Source organism: Micromys minutus, assembly GCF_963924665.1.
Source record: "Micromys minutus genome assembly, chromosome: X".
NCBI classification, from domain to species: domain Eukaryota; kingdom Metazoa; phylum Chordata; class Mammalia; order Rodentia; family Muridae; genus Micromys; species Micromys minutus.
In genome coordinates this window covers 48,821,271-48,844,335 of record NC_137970.1, presented here as the reverse complement: position 1 = coordinate 48,844,335, position 23,065 = coordinate 48,821,271, and the positions used below count along the sequence as shown (strand labels likewise).

At 42.1% G+C, this 23,065-nt stretch overlaps 2 protein-coding genes and 1 pseudogene across 3 annotated transcripts; 2 read left to right on the top strand and 1 right to left on the bottom strand.

Moving 5' to 3' along the window:
* Positions 1–746: 746 nt before the first annotated feature.
* LOC308414931 (doublesex- and mab-3-related transcription factor C1-like) lies at positions 747–5,747 on the top strand (the record flags this gene model as incomplete). Its single annotated transcript, XM_080910095.1, has 7 exons — positions 747–769; positions 2,512–2,669; positions 2,944–2,999; positions 3,308–3,444; positions 4,280–4,376; positions 4,522–4,651; positions 5,635–5,747. 7 exons carry the CDS (start codon positions 747–749, stop codon positions 5,745–5,747), a joined length of 714 nt encoding a protein of 237 aa, XP_080766221.1.
* Positions 5,748–12,106: 6,359 nt separating this feature from the next.
* LOC308414930 (magnesium transporter NIPA2-like) lies at positions 12,107–13,235 on the bottom strand (the record flags this gene model as incomplete). Its single annotated transcript, XM_080910094.1, is given in 2 exon segments — positions 12,107–12,138; positions 12,141–13,235. Coding segments are annotated over 2 exon segments (1,077 nt in total). The 5' UTR covers positions 13,186–13,235.
* A 7,288-nt stretch (positions 13,236–20,523) lies between these two features.
* Positions 20,524–21,342, top strand: LOC308414929 (FGFR1 oncogene partner 2 homolog; annotated as a pseudogene). The gene is made up of 2 exons: positions 20,524–20,686; positions 20,752–21,342. The product of its transcript is annotated as an FGFR1 oncogene partner 2 homolog (transcript).
* The last annotated feature ends 1,723 nt before the right edge of the window (positions 21,343–23,065 follow it).

Sequence of the window (23,065 nt, the reverse complement as noted above, 5' to 3'; positions counted from 1 at the left end):
AGTGGAGAGACAGGCAGGGCTGACTCGGGGTCCTCACCTGAAGAACTTGGTCACGCGGGCCAGAGCTTTCTGGACGCGGTCCCTCCAGGACCTTCTCGGAGGAGCTGGCTCATTGGTCTCTCTTGGGTCGTTGGATGGGTTCTCCATGGTGTGAGCAATGTCCACACTGTCCTGGGACATTTGTATGACATTTCTCACGACCTGAAACAGAGTGTTAAGGCCACGTTTAGTCCCAACATGGCTGCTGTCCACACCCCATTTGGCTACAGCTGGTAGAGGTGCTGAGGATCTTAAGAGGGTTCCTGCCTTGTTCAGACCCCAGCCCCTGGAGGGTCCACCAGCACACATCGTATGAGACTTACCGGCCCAGTAGGTGGAAAAATGGGGATCAAGATCATGGTTCCAACAGCCCGTGTGATGGCTCCAGGGACACCTCACTCCAGGAGTTCTCTGCACAGATCTGCTGAGCTACCCACTCTGCTGGGTGTGGAGCATCTGGCCTGCCCCCTCCTTAGCTCAAACCCCGCCCTGTCAGCAGCCCACACCCCGCCCCTCCATAGTTCTCAGCCCCAGTTGCTTGGTTCCTCCCTGTCTCGGGCAGTACATTGTGCTCAACCAGTGGATACATTTCTCGTGGCCTGTGTCCTAAATCCCGCCCCTCCGAACTTTCTCGTTACTTGTCTGCTTTTCTTCTTCACTCTGGACTTCTCAGCAGCCTGAACACAAGTTCCCCGGCTGAACTGAAAATGCCGAGGCCTTCAGGTTCACGGTGAGTGGTCCTTCCGTGGGGTTTCCACAGACAGAAGTGCTCTTGAGGCCTGTCTGTGGTCTCGTTTAGTTAGGACTCTGATGTTTCTCGTGGCTCTCAGGAGCTGCAGCGTCCTAACGCTTTCTAAAAGCCCGGAGTCCGTGCTGAGCATGATGCCCTGAGGCCCGAGGGACTGGTCTCTAGCCTTTCTCCCTGAAGAGGTAGCTCTCTGCAGGTCCTGCGCATGACTGCTCCTGTGTGACTCCTTCTGGTGGGTGATGGAAAATATTTTGGGGTATTGGGAGCTTCCACAATGTGCAGGACAGTCGCCAATGGTCCTGAGATAGGTTTTTAAAGTTCGCAGTTTAATCTTAAATCTATGCCTCATTTTGAGTTACCTCTTTGTGGGCCGTCAGTACCATTGAGGTTTATATGCTTTTAAAAAATTAGTTAATTGGCATCGACTTTATTTTCCTGTGCTGTTTCCTAATATAATTACTGTAGAGGTTTTTCAGTGATGCTTGTGGTCTTCCTTTGAATTCACTGGTGTATTTTCTGTCCTAAGGTGACTCCATACTGTCGCGCTTACCTCCATGTTGTGTACTAATGGTTTATTTCTGGAGTTCCCTCCTTCACCTTTGTCCTCTTCGAAATGCAATCAGCCATTTTGGGTCCTACGCAGTGCTGTAGAACTTTGAGCAATAACTTTCCTCTTGTTAAGAATGGTTTTAGTGAGTGACAATCCTGACCTTTTGATGTTTTGATTGAAGAGCTTCATACTTTTATTTTAATTCTCAGCCAGATTTTAATAATTTTCTCTAATCGACTCTTTCAGTGATTGTGCCAATATTCTCAACAGATACTTCGTCTATTTTACTGTTAGTGAAGACTGTATTAAAACACTGTTAGCGTCTAGCTAGTTGATTTTTAGTGGGTTTTTATTTTTTTTTATTCAGGAATCTAACATTTAGGGGAGGGCTTATATCTGCAGTTTGGATCATTTTCTATATCAACTCTTCTGTCACTTTTAAAGAAAATAATCCGGAGGTGGTTTTTTGTTTTGTTTTGTTTTTCTTTGCTTCATTTTTAGTTAGTGAAATGCAATTACCTAAGCAAATCCTTACTGGTCAAAGGGCAGAAAACTAGTGCCTGTGGAAGGTTCAGGCAGAGCTGCTCTCTCTGTGTCATATCTTCCCCTCTCTCCAACAACGCTCAGTTAACTTTTTGATATGAGAAACAGGAAGTTTGTGAGATCCAAAAGTCAGGAATGACTAAGGCAAATAGTGTCCTCTGCTTGTGACAGGACCACTGTACTTTTGAACTCATAGCAGATAACCTGCAGAAGAGCCATCAATAATTTAGCACGGTTGAGGAATGGGGTCATGAGTCTCCACCTCTAACTCAGGAGTTATGAACCATTGATAATTTTCACACTTACGGGGAATCTGTTTTCTCTGAAGGCGTGGCCCTGCTGAGTCAGCCATGTTCCTATGGCTGACCCCACACCTTGGAGCTCAAATTTGAGGCAAGACTTGGTGGCTGGTGCAACTGGGGAGATTCAATTTAGCCTCACCTCAGTAGCAGATGGTTTTGGCAGCTGTCACAGCCAGCATTATCCAAATCAGGAAATAAAATCATTTCTGTCTCTTCAAGTCTTGGGAGTGTCAAAATTATGCCCTCTTTTCCTGCATGTAGTGTGTGGGAAGTGATCAGGCTTCTTCTATATGTAACTAACACTAGATATTAAACTTCCTCTATTTTAGGGACCTACGTAAGGCCCTTTCTGCTGTGAGTGCCTCCAAGAAGGAGCAGGCTACACAGGTAAAGGGGCACCTGGTTCGGAGACAGAGAGGGACTATGGCTGCTGCGTCTAAGCCACACATGCATGTCAAGAAACTGACTGTGGAAGAAGGAGTTTGCAGTAAGTATCTTTCACTAGATGGGGTGGGTACCTGAACTTGTTCTGTCACCAGTCCCATTACTGACTTGCATCTTGACTTTCAGCAAGAACTCTCTGGTGTGTAAAATAAAATCAGTGGCAGGTACCAAGTATTTATAAGGAGAAATGACTTTCCAAACATCAGGGAGCTGGAAAGATCAATAATGGTGCAAGAACTCGGTATGGGATTGGGATATTTTAGATTAGGGATAGTGGGGGAAGAAGTACCAACTGAAATATGACTCTTCTTTTCCAGGTGCAAAGAACACTGTGCACCGGCTCCAGACCCAGGTTGACACAGCAACCCTGAAGGTAAAAAGTCTCTATTGCCTAAGTGGGACTTCCTCATCAGCCATTGCCCAGAACCTTTCTACTATATTCCAGAGAGAGTTTCAACTTCCAACTATATGACCTACTCCTCCCATGGCACTAGAAAAATAAGTCCTCCCTGTACCTCAGTATTTGCAAATCGAAGAAAAAAGTAGGGTTGAGTGGTCTCCAAGGTTACCACAGCTCTGAACTCTGTGTTTTCATTTTTATCTAACACTATATTTATACTTTAATATTTCCATATATATATCTAAGTGCCTGATTCTCATCTTTGATCTCTGCCACATCAGGAGAGCTCCCAAGGGCCTGTGCTGCTGAGCCAGCTCCCAGAAACAACATCTGTGCCATATACTCAGGAGACCGTGGGACAGCAACTGATGGTGTCTCTTTCTGGGGAGCCCCATGGGCCCTCTGCCATGCCAAGCATGTGAGTAGAAGAAGAAACATGGATTGTCTGTGTTTGGGAATTCTAACATGGTGCTTAGTGCCATAGGAGGTAGCAACAAGAGGGTGGCAATAGGAACATGGAGGTAAAGGAGTATGAGAAGGAAAAGGCAGCACCTCTGTCAAAGGGGCAAGGATAGAACACTCTCAGATTTGACAGTTTTTTTATTCATAAGGCTCTGGACAAGTGACTATTTTTCAAAGTCTCTGTTTCCCAGCAAGTGTGTTTGTAAACATGGTCTTTATCTATAGTACTGGAAAGAGGACTAACACAAGGTCTATCACATAGGAGCCCCTCAAAAGTGGTGAGAATGTTATTACTTTTTGACAGATGGAGAAAAAAGGTCCTGTTGAGATGTTGGAGTGTTATTAGGAGGGCCTCAGAGCCTCAGGGAAATGTCTAGAGACCAGCATAAAAAATTCCTGGAGGTGAATCTGAATTGTCTTTCATGGCTTGAGGTGATTGGGTAAAATGGAAGCAGGATGGAGCCACTGAAAGGGGATGGTACTCACACGCCTTCAGCCACTTTCAGACTAAAACACAGACATTGTAATTCATCATCATCTTCACTATAGCCCAGAGAGGAAAAAGCCAGTACCAATTATTTTCTCAGAGATGCAGGTAAAAGAGGGATAGAAAGAAAACCATGTCTATCCATAGCAGGGGTTTGCCCAAAGTACAAGGATAACCATCTGTGTGATCATTTGGATTCCCACATCTCTATGTTGCAAATCTCTGCTTGTCTGTCTACTGGTAGTAGATTTTTATGAGCACTTTTAATCCCCAGCCTCTTCTCCTCTTCTTCTTCTTCTTCCAGGTGCCCAAGCCTGATTCTTCAGCCCTATGCCACCACTGACCCTATGCTACTGCAGCCACAGGTCCTGGAAAAGACTTGGGACTCCAAACCATGGGAGGCAACAGGCTCTATGGATGGGAACACTAGTAGACCACGTGGAGAAAGGGGAACAGCTGGGAGAAACTAGGTGTTAGAGGGTCACTTGTCATAGAAGAGGGCACATATTTCCCTGTCTTTATTCTCCTATACCCTTTGTTCTGCAGGGCCCCAGTGCCTCCATTCAGGCTTCAGTTGCTGCTACCTTAGAGTGGCAGGAGATGCTGGAGGCTGCTGAAGCTCTGATGGCTCTGAAAAATTCTTCTCAGACACGTCATCAGACTCGTGGCATGCCAGGTATGTAGGGTATTCGGAAGGTGAGAGGCTGCATGATGAGTTTTTGGTAGTTGGGAACCCAGTGTTGGTGGTTTTAACCAGCTCAGAATCAAAGACTCAAGTTCCTAAGGCTGACTGGAGAGATGGAGCTTTGGGGCAACTCAGTGAATCTTCATGTTAGTACATGCTTTGTTCACTAACAAATGGCCAGTGTTCTGACATAAAGAAACAGGTAGACCGAGGTTCTTAAAAGCAAAGTCTTACTCCAGGGGAGGCAGTATATCAAGTAAAAGGATTAGAACTGTGTAATGGTTCCCAAAGAATGGCTGTGGTTGTGTCCCAGTCTACTGTAGACTGAGGAAGACTGAAAGGAAAAGCACAGGATTTAAGGGCCTGAAATGGATGCTGACTTAGAGCATCTTCATGAAGATACAGAGCCTAGGAAGTCCTAATCAGGTTAAATTTGACCAGTGAATTTCAATGGCTCACTCAAACATGAAGAACTTCATGAGTTCAGAGGAGTATTACATGGCTGAAAGGATGCACACTGGTGAGACAAAAATACTAAACTGGTTTGCAAGTGAGAAGCCACTTTTGGTAGACATGCTGGAGCAAAAGGCATGCTGGAGCAAAGCTGAAGATATTGTCACTGAGGTCTAGCAGGGAGTTTAATGTAGGGTGAAGCAGGAATCCTGTGGGGTGAGGAGATTATATCTAGAGACCTTAGGTTTGACCAAAAGGGACTGCTGGCTGTGACTGAGGGATGGCAGAGCTAAGAACAGAGATAGGGATTTTTATGAGGATGGGGATATTCCTGGTCTCACTGAAAAATCTGAGATTGGGTAAGACACACACACACACACACACACACAGAGAGAGAGAGAGAGAGAGAGAGAGAGAGAGAGAGAGAGAGAGAGAGAGAGAGAGAGAGAGAGAGTAAAAAGAGAACTGAGCAGAGTATCACATAAGTGATTTGGCTATGGACTTTTTCTTTCTGTCTTCAGGTACTGCTGGAGAGAGGGGATTGCAGTTGTCCAACCCCTCCATGCCACCAAGGCCTGCCAGCTCTGGTTCGATGCCTTCTGGACATCTGGATTGCATGTCCCTCTTGACCTAAGAACCCAGACTGTGAGGCCTCGATAGAGCACTGCCTGTTTGATTCCTGTCTCTGAACTTGCAAAATAGCTCCTGTCCAAAGTGCTTAATGTGTTTTTTAAGCATTCAGGTATTTTATAGGCTTTCAGATCCTTTTTATGATGTAGGGCAATTATTTGGCTTTCCTGTTTTTTACCCCATCCCTTATTTTTTGGAATCTGGGGATTTTTATGTGTCTTATAAAATGCTTTGTGCAATCTAGTTTGATCAATCAATCTATCAATGGGGTTCTGAGTGGTATCAAATGCTAGTGTTTTCCTTTGTGTGCACTTACTTGCACACATATTTGTGTACTACTGTACCTTAACATGCATGTGGAAACATGAAGATTTTCACATTGCATCTACATTTGTGTGTTAACAAAAATAAATAATTTTGTAAGGCACTAAGAAGTATGTATTTTTTTATTAAGCAGCATATCAAGGAAGACTACTTTGTTAACCAGTTAGCTCAAATCAATTCTATTAAAGCATCAGGCAACAGGTTCAAAAGAGCAAACATCAGTCACATGTATTTCAGAATTTCACAGCCCTTTTATTTGATACCAAAGTCAACATTATGCAGTATTCAATGGGCTTTCATCCTTACATAAAGTTCTGTATCGTCTCATGTTCAAACTTAATTCAGAATTAGGGACCCTACTAGACAGACAGAGATCTCAATCAGACTTTATTGGATACACTCATTCTCTGCCTTTTCTTCATGCCTATTGTCATTTCATTGCAAATTATTGATGATATATATCCATACTATTCCCTTTTGTCCCGATGCTCTGCTAATCAGAATTCTGATATTCTCCATATGATGGTGGAAAAATCAACATAAAAATAGGATATGGAGCAAGACTGAAAAAGATATACTTCTCTTCTAATTCCTTGACTAGTTACATAAATAAATGATCCCTAAATCCATACTTCCACAGTGACAAGTAATTAAAGCCAAGTATTTCTTAAGGAAGAGCCAAGGTCCTGCTATACAGTGCTATCTTCGACACACATTGGTCCCATATGAGTAAGTCCTTCTGAATTTGTACTTACCACTAGGCAATGTTTGCAATTCTGTTTTCACAGAGGTATGGTGCATGCAATTCTTTTATGATTATTTTTAACCTTTATTGGCATTTAACTTTTATCTGAAATCCAATTAAAATTTAAATTCAGATACAGTGTAAAGAAGACATCTGATTATACAAACACCATATGTTAATCACTATATAATTATGGTTAAAAATACATGTACTCCAAGACCTGTGAGATATATGAGGTTAGTTGAGAAGCCATAGCACATAGGTCATGATAAAAAATAGAATTCTAGATGTAGGTATAGGATAATTCTCAAGCATATATTTCTGTGTTCCTATCTCTACCATACATCATGTTGAACAACCAGGAGAAATCTGGAACACTTAGTTCCTGTACTGGGCCTGAACACTGTATACTGGCCTATGGATTCAATCTTCTGGGTTATTTAGCAGTTGTATGAAAAATTAGTTTCTATCTTGCCTGACATGGAAGGCTACAGAAAATAGGCTGACAGAAGCCACTCATAACAGAGGCCAGCAGCATTTAAAAGGCCTAAAATGCATGCAACATGGAAACAGGAAACTAGGAAAAGCTATATAGGTAACTGAACCTCTGGCCCACTGTTAACAGTCTTCCTATACATTAAGCCAGAACTCAGGACTAGGAGAGACCTCATCAACAATAGAAAGAAAACACCAAAACTGTATTTGATAAGTTAAAAGAGAACTTTGACAGATGGTCAAAACAATGTTCAAAATAACAACAAAAATAAAAACAGAAGTCAAATTTGTCAGACTAGTGTTTGATATTTTTTGTTTTTTCATTTTTATTAGATTATTTCATTACATGTGTCAGTGTTTTGTCTGCATGTATGCATAATGGCCCACATCTGTTGTACTTAACAGTCTGGAGGGGGCCCACTCTGCTCCTCCGGGGGAAGGTAGCTCCTCACACTGAAGGTCCCAGGGAAGGCTGCTTCTGGTGAGTGCTCTGCCTATCCCACAGGAGTTCAGACTGGGAGGCGTGGGAACAAATTCCAGTGGGGTGCCGCTAGGCCTGTGAACTCTGGAGGGCCAAGACTCAGCCCGGTGCTCAGATTATAGCCCTGCTGGCCAAGGCCATAAACTCCTACCTGCCAGGTAGAAAAGTGCAGGGCCTGTGATAAGGCTCTGGTATAAAGTGTTCACGGAGGACGAAGGAATCAGGACCACAAAGGAGCCAGGACCGAGGAAAAAGTTTCAATGTGTGTCTTTATTTTCTCGAGCCTCTCTCCTTTGTTCTGTTCTTTATAAACATCCCAGGGGTCCAACTACCGGATTCCCATAGTTTGTCTTTAACATTGGCCATAATTGTTTTTCTAAAGCTGTGTGTGTGTGTGTGTGTGTGTGTGTGTGCGCGCGCGCGCGCGCGAGAGCGCGCGCAGGGGAGGAACTTAGGGAGTGGCTGATTTGTCTAGAGTCTACGTCACTCTCTCCTGTGGAGGTGGGATTTGGGGCTTGCCTAGAGCCTTGTACATCTGCCCCATTGTGGTGCATCCAGGCAAAGTGGATTTGCAATTGGGAGCTCAGGAAGCACCTGCCAGTTGACAGTCAGCTGTCTTTGGGGCTTCGACCTAACTTGACCTCTCACATTTCTACTTTGGCCTTTCAAAACCCACACACATCCATAATCAGTGCCTTTGGAGTTTCAGAAAATGGCATAGGATCTTCTAGAACTGGAGTTACAGATGTTTGTAAATCACAAATATATACAACTTTGGAGACTCACTGTACTTTTACTGGGAATTGAGTGTAGGCCATCTGTAAGAAAAAGTGCCTTCTCTCCACCCCTACTTCTTATTTTAAACCACAGCATAAAGTTACAATTATCATACTATTCTGGTATGGGCATACACAAAAACAAACAATCCAGAAAAATAACATGTTGTCCAGAAATAAATCCTCATTCATATGGTCAGATGGCCTTTGACAAAGAGTGTGGGCTGGACTGCTGGCTTCCTACCTCTCCTTACCCTTCCCTCTTAGTTTTACTTATGAAATGACATAAGTCAGGATTAGTGTGGGGCCTAATTCTGAAAAGACAGAGAAACCTCTTGAGAATCAGAAAATGGCCTGGATGCTTAATACTTGGCCACTGGGTCTCATTCTCAAGACCCTCCAATTAATTGGCAACATCTCTTCAACAGCTTTTGCTATGAGTGTACCATGCAGATAACCAGTCAGAAATCAGAGCTGACCCCAAAAGATTCTCCAGATTCTGAGAGAGATTTATGACCTTGGTCTGAAAAGGCATGACAGATGCCTAGATTTGTTTCCCAAGGAGGGAGGAAGGGATATGTTACTTTAATCATACACACCATGTAGGAGACTTGTTTTACTAGAGTGGGAAATTACACCAAGGACAAAATAAAGAAGCAGACAACAAAACCTGAAAGGTCGAGCAGGCTGAAGGCTAGAAGGCTCTCAGGGTCTTTTGTTCTGAAGTCCCCTGGCCTCATGGGTCCATGCAGCCTCAACTCACCCAACTCTACAATGGCAAAAGGAAGGTCAAAGTTATCAGGCAACTGCTCTAAACTGAAATGAGCAAGTAGGTGTCCTACGGGAGAGCCATCAAATCACAGGCAGGACAGACTAGAGCCAACCATCACACAGGCTAAATCAAACCACAGAAACAGAGTTATGCTCTTTCCCCCAAATGAATCTCAAATTTCCAGAGTAGAAATGGAGTTATATGAAATGTCAAAGACCCCATTATTTAGTAAAGACAAGACATCTGCAAGTATTCTAATTCCACATGTGAACAACAAAATACTATTTCTTGGTAGAAGAAAATAGCTCATAATGGCTTATTTACGCAATTTAAAACATAATTTACATAAAGACCAAAATATCATAAATCTGTTCTAAGTATTGTTCACCCACAGTATGGAGCTCTCACAGTGTTACTGTGGGTGATGCATGTTGATATGGATTTATATAACCCAGCCACTTAAACAATAAAGGTGAGACATCATGTGAGTGAGAACATGTGTGTGTCCACAGCAGTCTGCCTTTGGACTCTTTGAGCAGCAGTCTGCCTCCTCCATCATTTTGCAGGCAACCTCAGAGAGTCTATTTCCTAAAAGTTTGCAGTTTGCAGAGTACTTTAAAGTACTTTGGGTTGTGTTGTGTCCAGCATGTGCATCTAGAATACAGGCCTCAGTTAACATGGTATGCTGGTAGGAGGCCACTTTAGTCAAGGGTGGGTTCAGGTACCACTAACTGAATATACTGTGTATATAGAGATGTGTGTGTAGCATGTTTGACCAGAACTTGTTCCTTATGTGAGTGAGGTCTGCAAACTCATTACCTCTGAGCCCTAAATAGTCCTTATGGGTCTGCAGAATTTTATTTTGGGGATCATAGAAAAAGTTTAAACACAGAAGGAGGATTTTTTTTCTTTAAGGCCATCCTCTCAGTCTCAAGTGAGTGACATGTGCTGATAGGTACACACTCATCTTTTGTCCTTGCTGCTGTATCAGCCTTGCTGCTGCTTTGGTACATAGAAATGTAGAGCTGCCAAGGAGGGAGCAGAAGCTGAACAGTAGATTAACTGAGTACTAAGCCTAGGTTTTCTTCCAGTGCTTAAGATACTGCTTTAGTTTTAGGTTTATCTGAGTTCCCAGGAGTCCCTCCACACACCAGAACTGAGCTCATGTGCTTTAGCTCTTAACAGATTCCGGACGCGGGTCATACATACAATCTTGACATAAGTAGCTTTCAGCAGTTCCCAGGTCTACTGCAGCACCACTGTTGAATGCTTAACGAGTCTCTCTTTGACCTTTACCAGACTTCCGAGCTCCCTCAGGGACTAGATAACTTCAGCAGCATTGGCTTAAACCACACAGAACAGAAAGAGACACTTACCTGTGTCCTGGATACGGTACATTCCAGAATGTGTGTGGCATAACAATAGCTATTCCCCCACACTGCAGAATGTATTCACAGACAGCAGACGGTCTCCATGAATACCCCACCCCACTTCCCTGTCCTCTTCTGGGGAGCTGGTCACAGAGCAGCTGTAGTAGTTCAGAAGGGGTTGAAGAGCATCAGAACTTGAGTTTTCTATGTTGTGTAATACACGGAGAGAAGTGACAATTGTGAAGTCCAGACATCTGTTCTTCTAGAGTGAACAGAGTGTTGATCTGTGTGCAAAGATTTGGAATTTTTAAAAAGTACCAAATTCCTAAAATTCAATAAAATATTTTCATTTTTTTAAAAAAACTTACTCTTTGATGTCATATAATAGCGATTGTGTAAAGTCGTACCCCTAAACCCGCAGAAAGCAACAGATGAACATCTCTGGATGAATTGAAAATGCAATCAAACATTCGATGACATTTATGAGTTGTTTTAATTACTATCCTCTCACCATGATAAAACACCATGACCAAAGTAATTTACAGAAGAAGGGGTTTATTTTGGCTTTTGGTTCTAGAGGATAAAAAGTCTGTCATATCAGGGAAGTTGCTGTGACAGTTGGAGCAAGAAACCGAGGAAAATCCGAGAAAGCAAACTAGAAATTGCCTGAATCTTTACATTCTCAAATCCTGCTCCCACTGATATACTTCTGGCAAGGCCACATCTCCTAAACTACTGAAATGACACTACCAACTGGGAACCAAGTGTTCAAATGCCTGAGACTATAGGGAACATTTTCTCATTCAAACCACCACATTCCACTCCCTGGCCCCCATAGTTTCATGGATATCTAAAAAATGCAAAATGCATCTTGTCCAGTATCAAAGGTTACCATAGTCTTAACACTGTTTAAAAATCTAAAGGCTCTACTGAGGCTTGAGACAATTTCTTTGTTTTATTTCTCCTTATTTTGTTTCCATTTATCCAGCAGTAACCTCAAAACAAGGACAGATTTGTATCCCCTATAAATCACTCCATCTTTTTTTTTTTTTTGAGGATCACAAATATATATTTTAATGTTCGTCACCAATGGAAGAAAACATTTTTATAGGCATAAAACTTGTCATTAGTGCATTTAGATTTCTGGAGAATGAATAAAAATGTAAAATACCTTTACAATAATACAATGTTATTAGAAATTAGCCATGTACTGAGGTCATTTTAGTGAGCTACCATTGTTTAAATATACGAAAAGTAATTTCTTGATCCAAATTAGTGAAAACTTAAAAAAAGATTGTCTTTAGAGGACATTATTTGAGGACAATTTTTTTCCAGATACATTCTGACACTCAAAAATCACTTTTATAACAGAATTATAGGTTAACTTTTCAAACATATCCTTAAACGGATGTCAGATTTCCATTTCTACGGAGATATTTTCACCAGTGTGTTCAATTCCACAGAGTAAATCTTCATTATTATTAAGAACTTCATACATATTAGAAAGATTGCCATTCATTGCCTTTTCATCTTTTCGAAAAGATACAGGCAGACTTGCTAGACTAAAACTGACATCTTTAAAGGCATGCAACAAAAATATCCCCACAATGATTGTGAAGAAGCCACTCAAAGTCCCAGTGACATCATCAACAGGCATATATTGCCATTCTTTAAAAAGAATAGCTGAACAAGTCAAAACTGAAGTTGTAAAGAACACATAATATATTGGAGTCACAATGGAAGTGTTGAAAATGTCCAGAGCCCGGTTTAAGTAATTAATCTGTGTGCTCACACAGACCACAAGGCTAAGCAGCAGAATCCAGGCGAGGGGGTGCTGCAGAACAGGCTTTCCCGCCAACAACTCTTTTATGGCGATACCCAAACCCTTCACACAGGAGACTGAAAATGCTCCAATAACAGAGCAGATTGTTATATACACAAGAATGTTTGTCTGTTCGTGTCGAGGTCCGACCACAAAGATGAATATCAAGGCCACAATGACCACAAATGTTGCAAAGACCACAAAACCTGGGTCACCTAACTTATGTGACATTTCATTTAAGGTCTCAATCTCCTCTTCCTTTGGAGCATGAATGACCATAACAGTAGATCCTAGGATACTTAGCAAACACCCAATTTTCCCATGAAGATTAAGTCTTTCATTTAGGAAGTATGAAGACAAAATGGCACTTACAAGGCCGCTGAGCGCACCCAGTGGAGTCACTACTGTGGCTGGAGCAAATGCATATGCAGCAAAGTTGGCCACTTCACCAGTTCCCATTGACAGCAGTCCAGCCCACCACAACCATTCCTTAAGATATGCATGGCCTCCTTGACCTGCTCTCATGGAGCCTTTTCTGGCAAGTCGCAGAAGGCCTTTTTTTTTTTTCAAAATGAAACTCCCACCAATGAAAATGCTGGAGATCATAGCCAATCCCAGACCAATATAAAAGTCATATTTTCCACGCCCCAGGCTCATTTAGTTAGTTACTCAAGTTCCTGTGAGTGACATTGATCACTGAACAGAGAAACTGCTGTACTGGAGGCAGGATGATGCAGTCTTCAAACAGGAAGTAGCTACCTTAGGGCTGTCGCAGGCCGGCGAGCGACGCGGCTCCCTCCGGGTGCCCGCTCAGACCCCAACACAGGCAGCTTGCTCCTGCTCGCACACAGCCACCGGCGACGTCCCTGTCCCTCGGGAAGTTCGTGCATCCGGGACTGCAGCGAACGCCGCCTTCTCCATGGGAGAGCCGAGAAGAGCCTACCTCGGACAGCCTTCGGCCGCAAAGCGGCCAGCACCAATCACTCCATCTTTTAATAAAACTTTATTATTAATAGATTCTTTATGAATTTCACATCATGGAACTCAATTCCACTCATCTGCCCTTGGTATCCACCCTCTGTCCTTGCAACCTCCCCCACAAAACAAAACAAAACAAAAAAACTGAGCAAAAAAAAGCCAACAACAAAAACAAAATCAAATCTTCCCATAGAAGCTATAATTTATCTACAAATCTTTATTTGCAAATATTCATTGCAGAGCAGGATCTTGTTCAAGGCCTCTGGCTCCTGCAACACTATCAATACTGGATCCTCACTGGGACTCTTCTTAGATATCCTGTTGTTGCCCTGTGTCATAAGGTCCAGCATCTTGGTTCTGCAGGATTGGCCCCTTCAAGCACTTCAGCAGTTCATAGATGAGATAGATATTAGGAGGGGCAAACTCAAAACCCTGGATCTGGGCCTGGGTGGTAGCTAAGCTGGTCAGCCTGCCAGCACACCACCAGGATGAGCTCTCCAAAACTGCCCCCAACTAGCTTACCCAATGCCACATCCAGCAAGGGGCAGGACCAGCTCTTCCACCATTATGCTTGAGGAACCAGTAAACTCATGACCACGCTCATACCAGCATGGACAGCTCTACTGTGTTGCCCAGGTGAGGTTCAGGGCTTTCTCTCCCTCCTGAACCCTACAACTGGACAGAAGTTGGGCCAACACTCCTGCTTTGATGATCCAGGGGCCAGCTTTCCCACCTGCAACAGGTGGTAAGGGACAAGGGAGCTGGGTGTATCTCTCCTGTACCCATACCCCCTCAGAGTGAATAAGTGGCAGGTTGAGCTCTCCCTTGGGCCTACCCTCCAGGCCTGCTCACCCGTGGTTACACCACCAGGGTCAGCTATACTATGCTGCCCAGGCAATGTAGGGCCTACTCTCCAAAGTGCTGCAGCTAGTGGATGAAGACAGGACTTCTCCCACTCCCACACTCTTTGGACCAGCTTTGAGGCAATTTCTTAATTGCAGCCCTCTGTAAAATAAAAAAAGGCAAACTATACACTTCTAGTGTGTACTGACACAGAACATATATTACTATTCAAAAATGTAGAAATGGGAGTAGAGTAAAGCAATACTGGATCAGAGCAAGAACAAAACCCAGTCAAATTCTGTAGCTCCATGCCTGATGCTGAGACTTTAATTTCTAAGAGCTTGTATAGACCAACCCCTCCAACTTTGCTGCGTACAACATACAAATGTCTCATGGACTAGTTCTACTCCCTGTATTTGGCTCTCTTGGATGATAGCTTATGACTCTGGAATTCCCAACATTGTAGGATCTTCACCACAACCCATGCTTTTCTTTCACAGCTTCAGCTAATGGCATCTCAGGCCTCCATGTAATGACTCCACTACTATATATTGTCTGGGATCAGTGGATCTCTGAAACCACAGATAAAAATTCCATAACCCCTTTAATCATGTAACCTTCATGACTCTAAAGCCAGCATCACATGGATAACTCAGCCAAATTTACATGACATCTTGAGATGAATGAAATGCTGAAACTGCTAAAACCCTACAAGGTGATACAAGGCAAACAAATACCAGTGAAGATTAGTATGACAGAACCACGTTTCCAATGAAGCCAGAAACTTCCCTTCACGGTTCCTCCAAAAATTAATTGACTATGTAATTTAAAAAACAACAACAACAAAATTGCCAGACATGGAAATTTTCCTTTTGAGTTTTTAGTTAGGGGAGTCCAAAATTATAAGGTATGGCTGTTCTGAAGTATAATCTATTGAGGGGGTACCTGGTAAGCCATACCAAAGTGTGCTGCTGAATAATTACACTATGTAAGAGATCGGGTATAAAGAGATTTATATGAGGGAAGGGAGGAGAGTGAAGGCCTGGAGAAGGGAGAGGCAGAGGAGTAGTCAGGCAGAAAAAAAGGAGTAGAGCATAAGAACAGAGAAAGGTGGTGGGGTAAGACAGAGGACAGAAATGGGGGTATATATTACCTTAGGGTAAGGAGTTAGTTGCTTGTTGTTCTCTAGTTATCAAGAGCTACAGCTATCTGAGCTGTCAATGTAATCAGAGACCACAGAAAGATAAATTGTAATCTAAATGGTTATATATCAACTAAATTTCAGAGAATATCTGATAGCTCATTATCTTGACAACTGTCCCAGGTTCCTGTGGTCTCCATGACACTGCAAACTGAGGCAATCTTTGGCTATCAGGCCCAGAAGATGAAGAGACTTTTTCTGTGAGAACATGGGAGAGACTGACCTTGTCTAAAGTAATGTGAGGCAATCAATTCTCCAGTTGTTCTCTATTTGTCCAGAGTTCAAGTCAGGCTCTGATAGCAGTAGAGGCATTGTGAAAGTTATGTTCAACTGTTATAATACTACGATTCCAGTGGTATCCTTTGTCATGGTGCCCATATCTTCTTAGAGACCTTAGGGTGAAGGTCATTGTTTGAATTTGGGAGTCTCTGTCATAATAAATTTAAATATATTAAATGGAATATTCAGCAGGCCTCTGACAGACTTGAGGGCTAATTCATACCAAGCATATCTGAGTTAGCCACTATTTGTCTGTTTTTAGTTATCTGCTCTAAATTGTACCTTATAAACATAAAATAGGAGACCAAATAAAGCTTAATCTTGTAATTAACTGCATCGGTTCTTTGAATTACTTCAAATACATTTCTGAACACATTAAAAATTTTGATCATTTATAAGGTTACTGATTACCGATTTGCATTTTTTAATTATGGTAGTTTTTATAAGACTCGGACTTTAGGCTATATTTTTGTTAGGTATGAGCCTTAAAAATCATGATTTTTGAATTGAGACTCTTCTAGAATCAAAATAAAAGTTAAATTAATAAGTATAATCTATAAAGATTGTGCGAAATTTTCTGACCTTTATATGTTATAAACCTCCAAAACAATTTTTAAAAAGTTTAAAATCTCTCAATTATATTGTTTGTAATAATAAAATAAGGCACCCCTTTAACAGTAAAGATATAGTTTAACAGTATAAACAATTTATCAAGACAGGGCAGAAACCATATAAAAAAATCTTACCTCAATAGAGAACTGCTTTCCTGGTCTGTTCATGTAATATGTTGTTTTTCTTAACCAAGATATCAGTGAAGCCATAACTTCTACCTTCTCTAGGACTTAGCAAAGATGGTGAGTAGCCATGTTTGTGTATATTCCAAAATAGAATTATGTCACGTGTTTTAAGATTATCTCAGCACAACCTTGCAATTATTAGCCATGAGTTATGAGTTTTAACCATATATAATAATTCATAAGTCATTAATTCTGTTTTTAACCTTGGACTTTAAAACCGTTTCTGGGCCTAAAAAGGGTGAGCAATAACACATTTTTCAGGGCTAGCAATAAAGTATAACAGTATAAATCAATTTCAATATTATATGTCCCGCGCAACCGTCTCGCCTGCAAGAACGACGCGGCACACAAAATAGAATCCTTCTGCGGTAAACTTTATTAATCTGGAAAAACCGGTACTTGCTTCACGTAACGAAAAAGACGGAGAAAACCAAGAGATCCAAGGAGACGAACAGGACGAACAAGCTCCACGAGACGGCCGAAAAACCAACGGGAGAAAGAGAGGAAGAAGAGAGGAAGAGAGAGGAAGCTATCCAGCTCGCCCCCTTATAAAGGGATCAGTCCTTGCCTTGGACGCGGAGCCCCCTGATTGGTTGAAACTCACCAGGCCCTATGACGCCACGGGAAGAGGCGGAACTCATGAAGCGGAAGTTACCCAGCCTGTGCGCACATGGCTTGTTTACTGCTAACTCCAGCCAGATATCAGCGCCATCTTGTAATGGCGAATGCGTGGGAATGTGTGGGCGGCGCCCCACAGCCGGATATCAGCGCCACCTTGTAATGACGGAAGCGTGGGAATGTGTGGGCGGCGCCCCACAATTATAAATATTTAAATAACATTTGAATTCCAGGGCCAGATCCAGGGGCCAGAAATATCAAATGTGAATTGAACCTAGGTGGCTGGCAGCATGAGAAAGACATAACATTCATTCACACACTCAGGACCAACCAGAAACAAGCATAGAGCATCCATGTACTAGTAGAGACAAAAGTAGTTATACATTCATTTTAAATTAGCTTTTGTTAATCTGAATAGGCCTTGAAGGAGAGAGTTCTTTTATATATAGCTCATACCTGGAGTGTACCTGGTAGTGGCAGATGATGACATTAACCATTTTTAGATTCCTGGGAAGAGTCTAGTAAAATTGCCTGTAAGCTAAAAATGGCTGTTCACCTTGGCTGCCTACCAAAAATTAAAAGGAAGACACTATCACTAAAGACACCATATACTTTGGGCAGAGCACTTGGAGGAATTGAGGTAGAAATTACATGAAAGTCTTTTTCTGAAGACTATCTTGTACAGTACTGGGAAGAGCAGTACAAACTGCCAAGGGAGAAAAGCAATCAAAAGTTTCCCTCAGCTGCAATGCCTATGAACCACAACAATGACCAGAATGACAAAATGTCTAATTGGACTTAGGAACCATTCAGTAGGAGGAAATACATGTTCTGTACTATAAACCTAGACCACTCCTCTTAGCTGGTAAAGCCATGTACTCTAGAGAAGATCTTATTATGCCCCTTTTCTTTTTTCTTTTTTTTTTGTTTTCATAGCAAAGCATTTTATTTAACAGAAAACTACCCCTCCACCCTCACCCCTAACCCCCAACCCTCACCCCCACTTCCGCACCCTCCACACCGATTCATTGTGACATGTTAGTGGTCATTCATGCTAGGAGTTCATGAGTTGAGAAAGTTCTGAAGTCCACATGAGTTGAGAAAGTCCAAGTGTCTTCCATTCTGCATCAGTCCACAGACCCGGGTGTCGTCCATGTGCTTCGGTTTGGAGCTCTTTTCCATTTGATGGGAAGATGACGCAAGTCTTTCCATAACAGATTTGTTTGCAAAGTTCATTTTTGTGACCAAAGCAGATGATGGTAGGATGTGCTTAATCGGTAGCAAGATTGATGTCAGAAACTGTGAAAGGAAGGCTTTGTTATTTTTTTCCTTTGCACTCTCCAGAAATGCAAGCTCATTCCTACCCATACAAAGAAATATTACTACGGAGTCTAGCCAATTCCACAAATTAAAAACTAATGTTAGTAACACTTCTGATACTCAATTTAGTTTTAATAAAACTGAAAAAAAAAGTTTTTTTAAACTCCCAGACCTCTTCAACCTGGCTCTATCTACTCTGTCGTTGTTTGAGAATGTAGCAACTGGCTTGCTGAGTGAAATCTAGATACTTTGAAAGTATGCATGCATGAGCTACATTGAACAAGCTTCTTTACAGCTAATTGTGACTTCAGCTTTAAGTCCCAGCTTAGGTTCCAGATAGATATAGGTCTGACCCTTTCTTTCACTCGCCCTCCTGGCCCACCCTCTGAGTGAAAATAAAATTGAAAGGGTTCAAGCACAGTCTGTTCTCCTTGTAGAAGGCATTTGGTTTTTTCCAAATTCTTTCACTGTGGTCTGTCCTCCAGTTTTTTGATTGCTTTCTATTTTATTATACTTAGATTTTATGCAAGCATGTTAGACTTGAATGTTATTTTCATCCACTGGCATTATTTTACCAGAGCAGCAAACCGCCTTGAGTACATAAACTTTATAGTAAGGAGAACCTTACTTACTGTGTGCTAACTGCCACTTTATGAAAGAGACTCACTCAGGCAAATTACATGCATTAGCGTATAAAAAGGCAAAAGGCTGAACACAGACCAAATTGGTCAATGTATTTCAAAGCCTGCTGCAGCTCAAAAATAGGTTGTTTGCCCCAGTATAATGCAAAACAGATTGTGCAACTTAGGCTGTTACCCTCCTGGCCAGTAGAGGTCAGTCATGGGCAAAATAGGACATGAGCTAGATAGAAAGTTGAGTTTCTTTGCATGGAGGGTTTCTGTAACTTTAGGATCAGGCTTGCTATAAAACCCAGCTTCCCACTCATTGTAGTGGCCAGAGAAGAGAAGAGGACAGGGGCTAAAGTTACATATTACTTGGGGACTAAGTCGTGCCACTACCCAGAAAGCAGTTCCTAAAACATCCAGCACTTTCCTGGGAGGCTATTTGTTTCCTTTTTTCCATGTCTCTGGAGCCAAGTGAAGGCTTAAGAAGAGACATGCTTGTCGAACAAATGAATAACTGAAGAAAATGAATGAAATACTAACCTTCCTCCTATTCTTACCTCTGAGGCAATTAAAGGCAAGTGTCCTTCAGTCTAAAAATTGTTTGAGCTAGTATTTCTCTTTAATAAAGAGCATCCCTCTGCGAGGCATCTGTAAGTGCCCTTTGGACCAGATGTGTTTCATTTAACATCTAATAGCATCTTCCGCAATGTGTGGAACTGAGGAAAGAGAACCTCTTTTATTTCAACTCTACCAAGCAAGCCCATGAGAAGGGGAGCAACTTAGTTTTATTTAACTCTTTCTCCACATCTTGATTCTTTTTTTCCCAGCTAAAGTGAGAGCAGTAGTCTCTTATGTGTTACTGCAGCCCCCTCATAAACTGAGGAAAGTACACTTTGCGTTACATCCTTTAAGTATCTTTGTTCTTTTCAGTACTTAGAACTGCATTTTAGGTTAAAAATATGAGTGTGAGAGTATTTTCTTATTGCTCACATGACTGAGCCAGGCAACAAGCAAATATATTTAAAGTTAATTATTGATTTATCTTAATTCTCCCTTGAAACACTTCAACTGTAAGAAAAGGAGAATGGGTAATAAATTAAAGGAGAGACCTTAAGTCTCTTGTCCTGGCTTCAAGCTAGGCCAATTAGAAAATGACCTTAGGAGCTTCCTTAGCTAGGAAGGTTTGAAGAAATCTTGGCCTTTGTTGAGTTTTCAAAATCTCTAGGCCAAGCAAGTCAGTGAGTCTTCTAGGCCAAACTTATTTAACTAATTCATCAAGCACAGTACCTTCAAGCAAACAGCCATTAATGTATTTACTTGGAAGGCTGGTGAGATGGCTCAGCGGTTAAGAGCCCTGACTGCGGCTCCGCGGCTGCTGGTAGTGAAGGTTCTGGTCCGGATGGGGCCGAGGCGAGCGGGCTGCTGGTCCGTCCTGCCCCATTCTGCCGCTGTGCGAGCAGGGCTTTGTGTCCGCTCGCTGAGCAGACGCAGCGAGGGCGCGGAGACCACTCCCTAGGCGCCTCCATCTTGCGGGTGGTCGTAGCTGTCTCTGACGGCTGAGGGGGACTGGAGCTGAGTGGAATAACACGCGTGGGCGATCCTCTGAGCCGCGCTCCCTCTCTCCATGAGCTCCTGCCGGGAACTGAATATCAGGAAGAAATCCAAGAACTTAATAAAGTAGCAAGACAACGGCCAAGATCCACACTAGTTATGGGAATCCAGCAAGAAAACAGACAAATCAGAGAATTACAACAGGAGAACAAAGAACTGCGAACATCCTTGGAAGAACACCAGTCTGCCTTGGAACTGATAATGAGCAAGTATCGGGAGCAAACGTTCAGATTGCTAATGGCCAGCCAAAAGGACGACCTGGGTATAATAATGAAGTTAAAAGCAACACTCAAAGGAGTTGCAAGCACATGTTGACCAGATCACCGAGATGGCAGCAGTAATGAGAAAAGCTATTGAAATTGACGAACAGCAGGGTTGCAAGGAACAGGAGCGGATATTTCAACTTGAACAAGAAAACAAACGCTTGAGAGAAATCCTTCAGATAACTCGAGAATCCTTTTTGAACCTTCGGAAGGATGACGTGTCAGAGAGTACATCTCTGTCGGCCTTAGCGACTAACCTGAGTCTGAGGAAAAGCTGAGTGGCTTTCTGCGTGGTCACTAGGACGAGCCCAGAAAGTGAATGGATGAGTGAACATAAAACCCAACTTCAGTCAGCCTTTTTCCTCCAGTATGTACAGGGACACTGGCAAAAAGACAGCAACCGAATGAATGTATAACCAGTGGTCATAACCTAGATCCCAATCACAGTTAGAAAGGAAAAGCTGAGCTGCAGAATGAACAGTGAGTCTTCACGGTGCTGCCGAACACTGCAGTTTGAGACGTGCTGTTGGTTCTGGGATGATACATAGACCACCCTGAATACTCCTCACAAATGTTGGAAAGCCTAAATTACCACAGTGTTAAAAGTAAGGTTGCTGTGGTTTTCTGAGAGAACAGCTTTGTTCTAAGTCTCATCCTTCCTGCTCGGCCTCATAGCTTATGTACATAAGGCTTCTGCGTTGGTGCTCACCTGTCCACCCGCCCATCTGTTCAGTTCATGTTTAAAGGCTACACTTGCGTCACAGAGGAACATATGTACTAGTTCCCATGACTCCTGGCTAGCGGTTAGTTATCTGTGACTTGCTTGAGTGTGTGTCAGGAAAGACAAAGAAGATCCTTTCTAAGAAAAACAGCTATATACATACACATTAGTAGGTTAAACTACTTTGAAAGATTATGGTTTCATTCTCTTTTAACAGTGAACCTGGCTCTTCCTCCTCTTTACATGATGTTTAAGGTTACAAGACACGTGACCAGTAGACAGAGTTGACATATTTAATGTAACTAGAAAGGTATGCTCATTTCCAAGAAAATTTGGAATTTTTTGTTGTTATTTAAGAAGTTACTTTTCAAACACTTACAAAGTAGATGCAGGTTCTAAAATCAAAGTTTTGGGTTTGCATCTAAGCCCCATTTAGTTCTTATAACCTCTGAGGTTTTCCCCCCAATCTGTGACTCAGAAACTGGCAGTGAAGTGAAGTGTGGACCCACAGACATTGTGCTTTGCAGTTTAAAAAAAAAGCTTTAAGGCCACAGGATATAGAAGTGTGCTTTAATACCAATTACAACCTAAACTGTTCTGTAGTGATCAGAATAAAAGAAGTCCATACTGAAATTAGCACAAATAGAAAGTTGGACTTTTCAGTATACCATTTAAGTACATTTTACTTTGCAGTGGAATTTTATGTGTAATTTCATGTGTTGGCAAAAATCAAATGACTTTTCACGTGAGAACCTTTCATTCTGAAGTTTGAGGTGAGTGGGGTTATCTGTCTGCCAGGAAAGGACCAGCCCCCCAGGTGTTAAACTGTTCTCATGCAGAGGCCTTAACATTTTATATAAGTGAATTTATTTTTAAGATTTTTCTATTATTTTTGGAGAGTATTCCTTAATTTATGGTACATTCTTTCACGTAGTTTAGTCCCAGGCCAGAATTTTGAAAAGAAGGAAGGCTTCACAGTTGAGATGAGTCAGAATCAGTGTACTGAGTAGTTCTATTGTGAAACGTTATTTGAGAAGTGATTATTTTTATAAAAATGATTTATTCTTTGTCTTCTTGGATATAATTTTAAGGTTGTGAATATTGAAAGACATTTCTTTGTTTTTAGCAAGTTTTCCACCCCCACCCCCCCCAAAAAAAACAGCTTTAAGCTTACATATGAGAATGTGCTGAAGAGGAGCCTATTTTGTCAATAAAGATGAGTGTTTAAAGTTAAAAAAAAAAAAAAAAGAGCCCTGACTGCTCTTCCAGAGGTCCTGAGT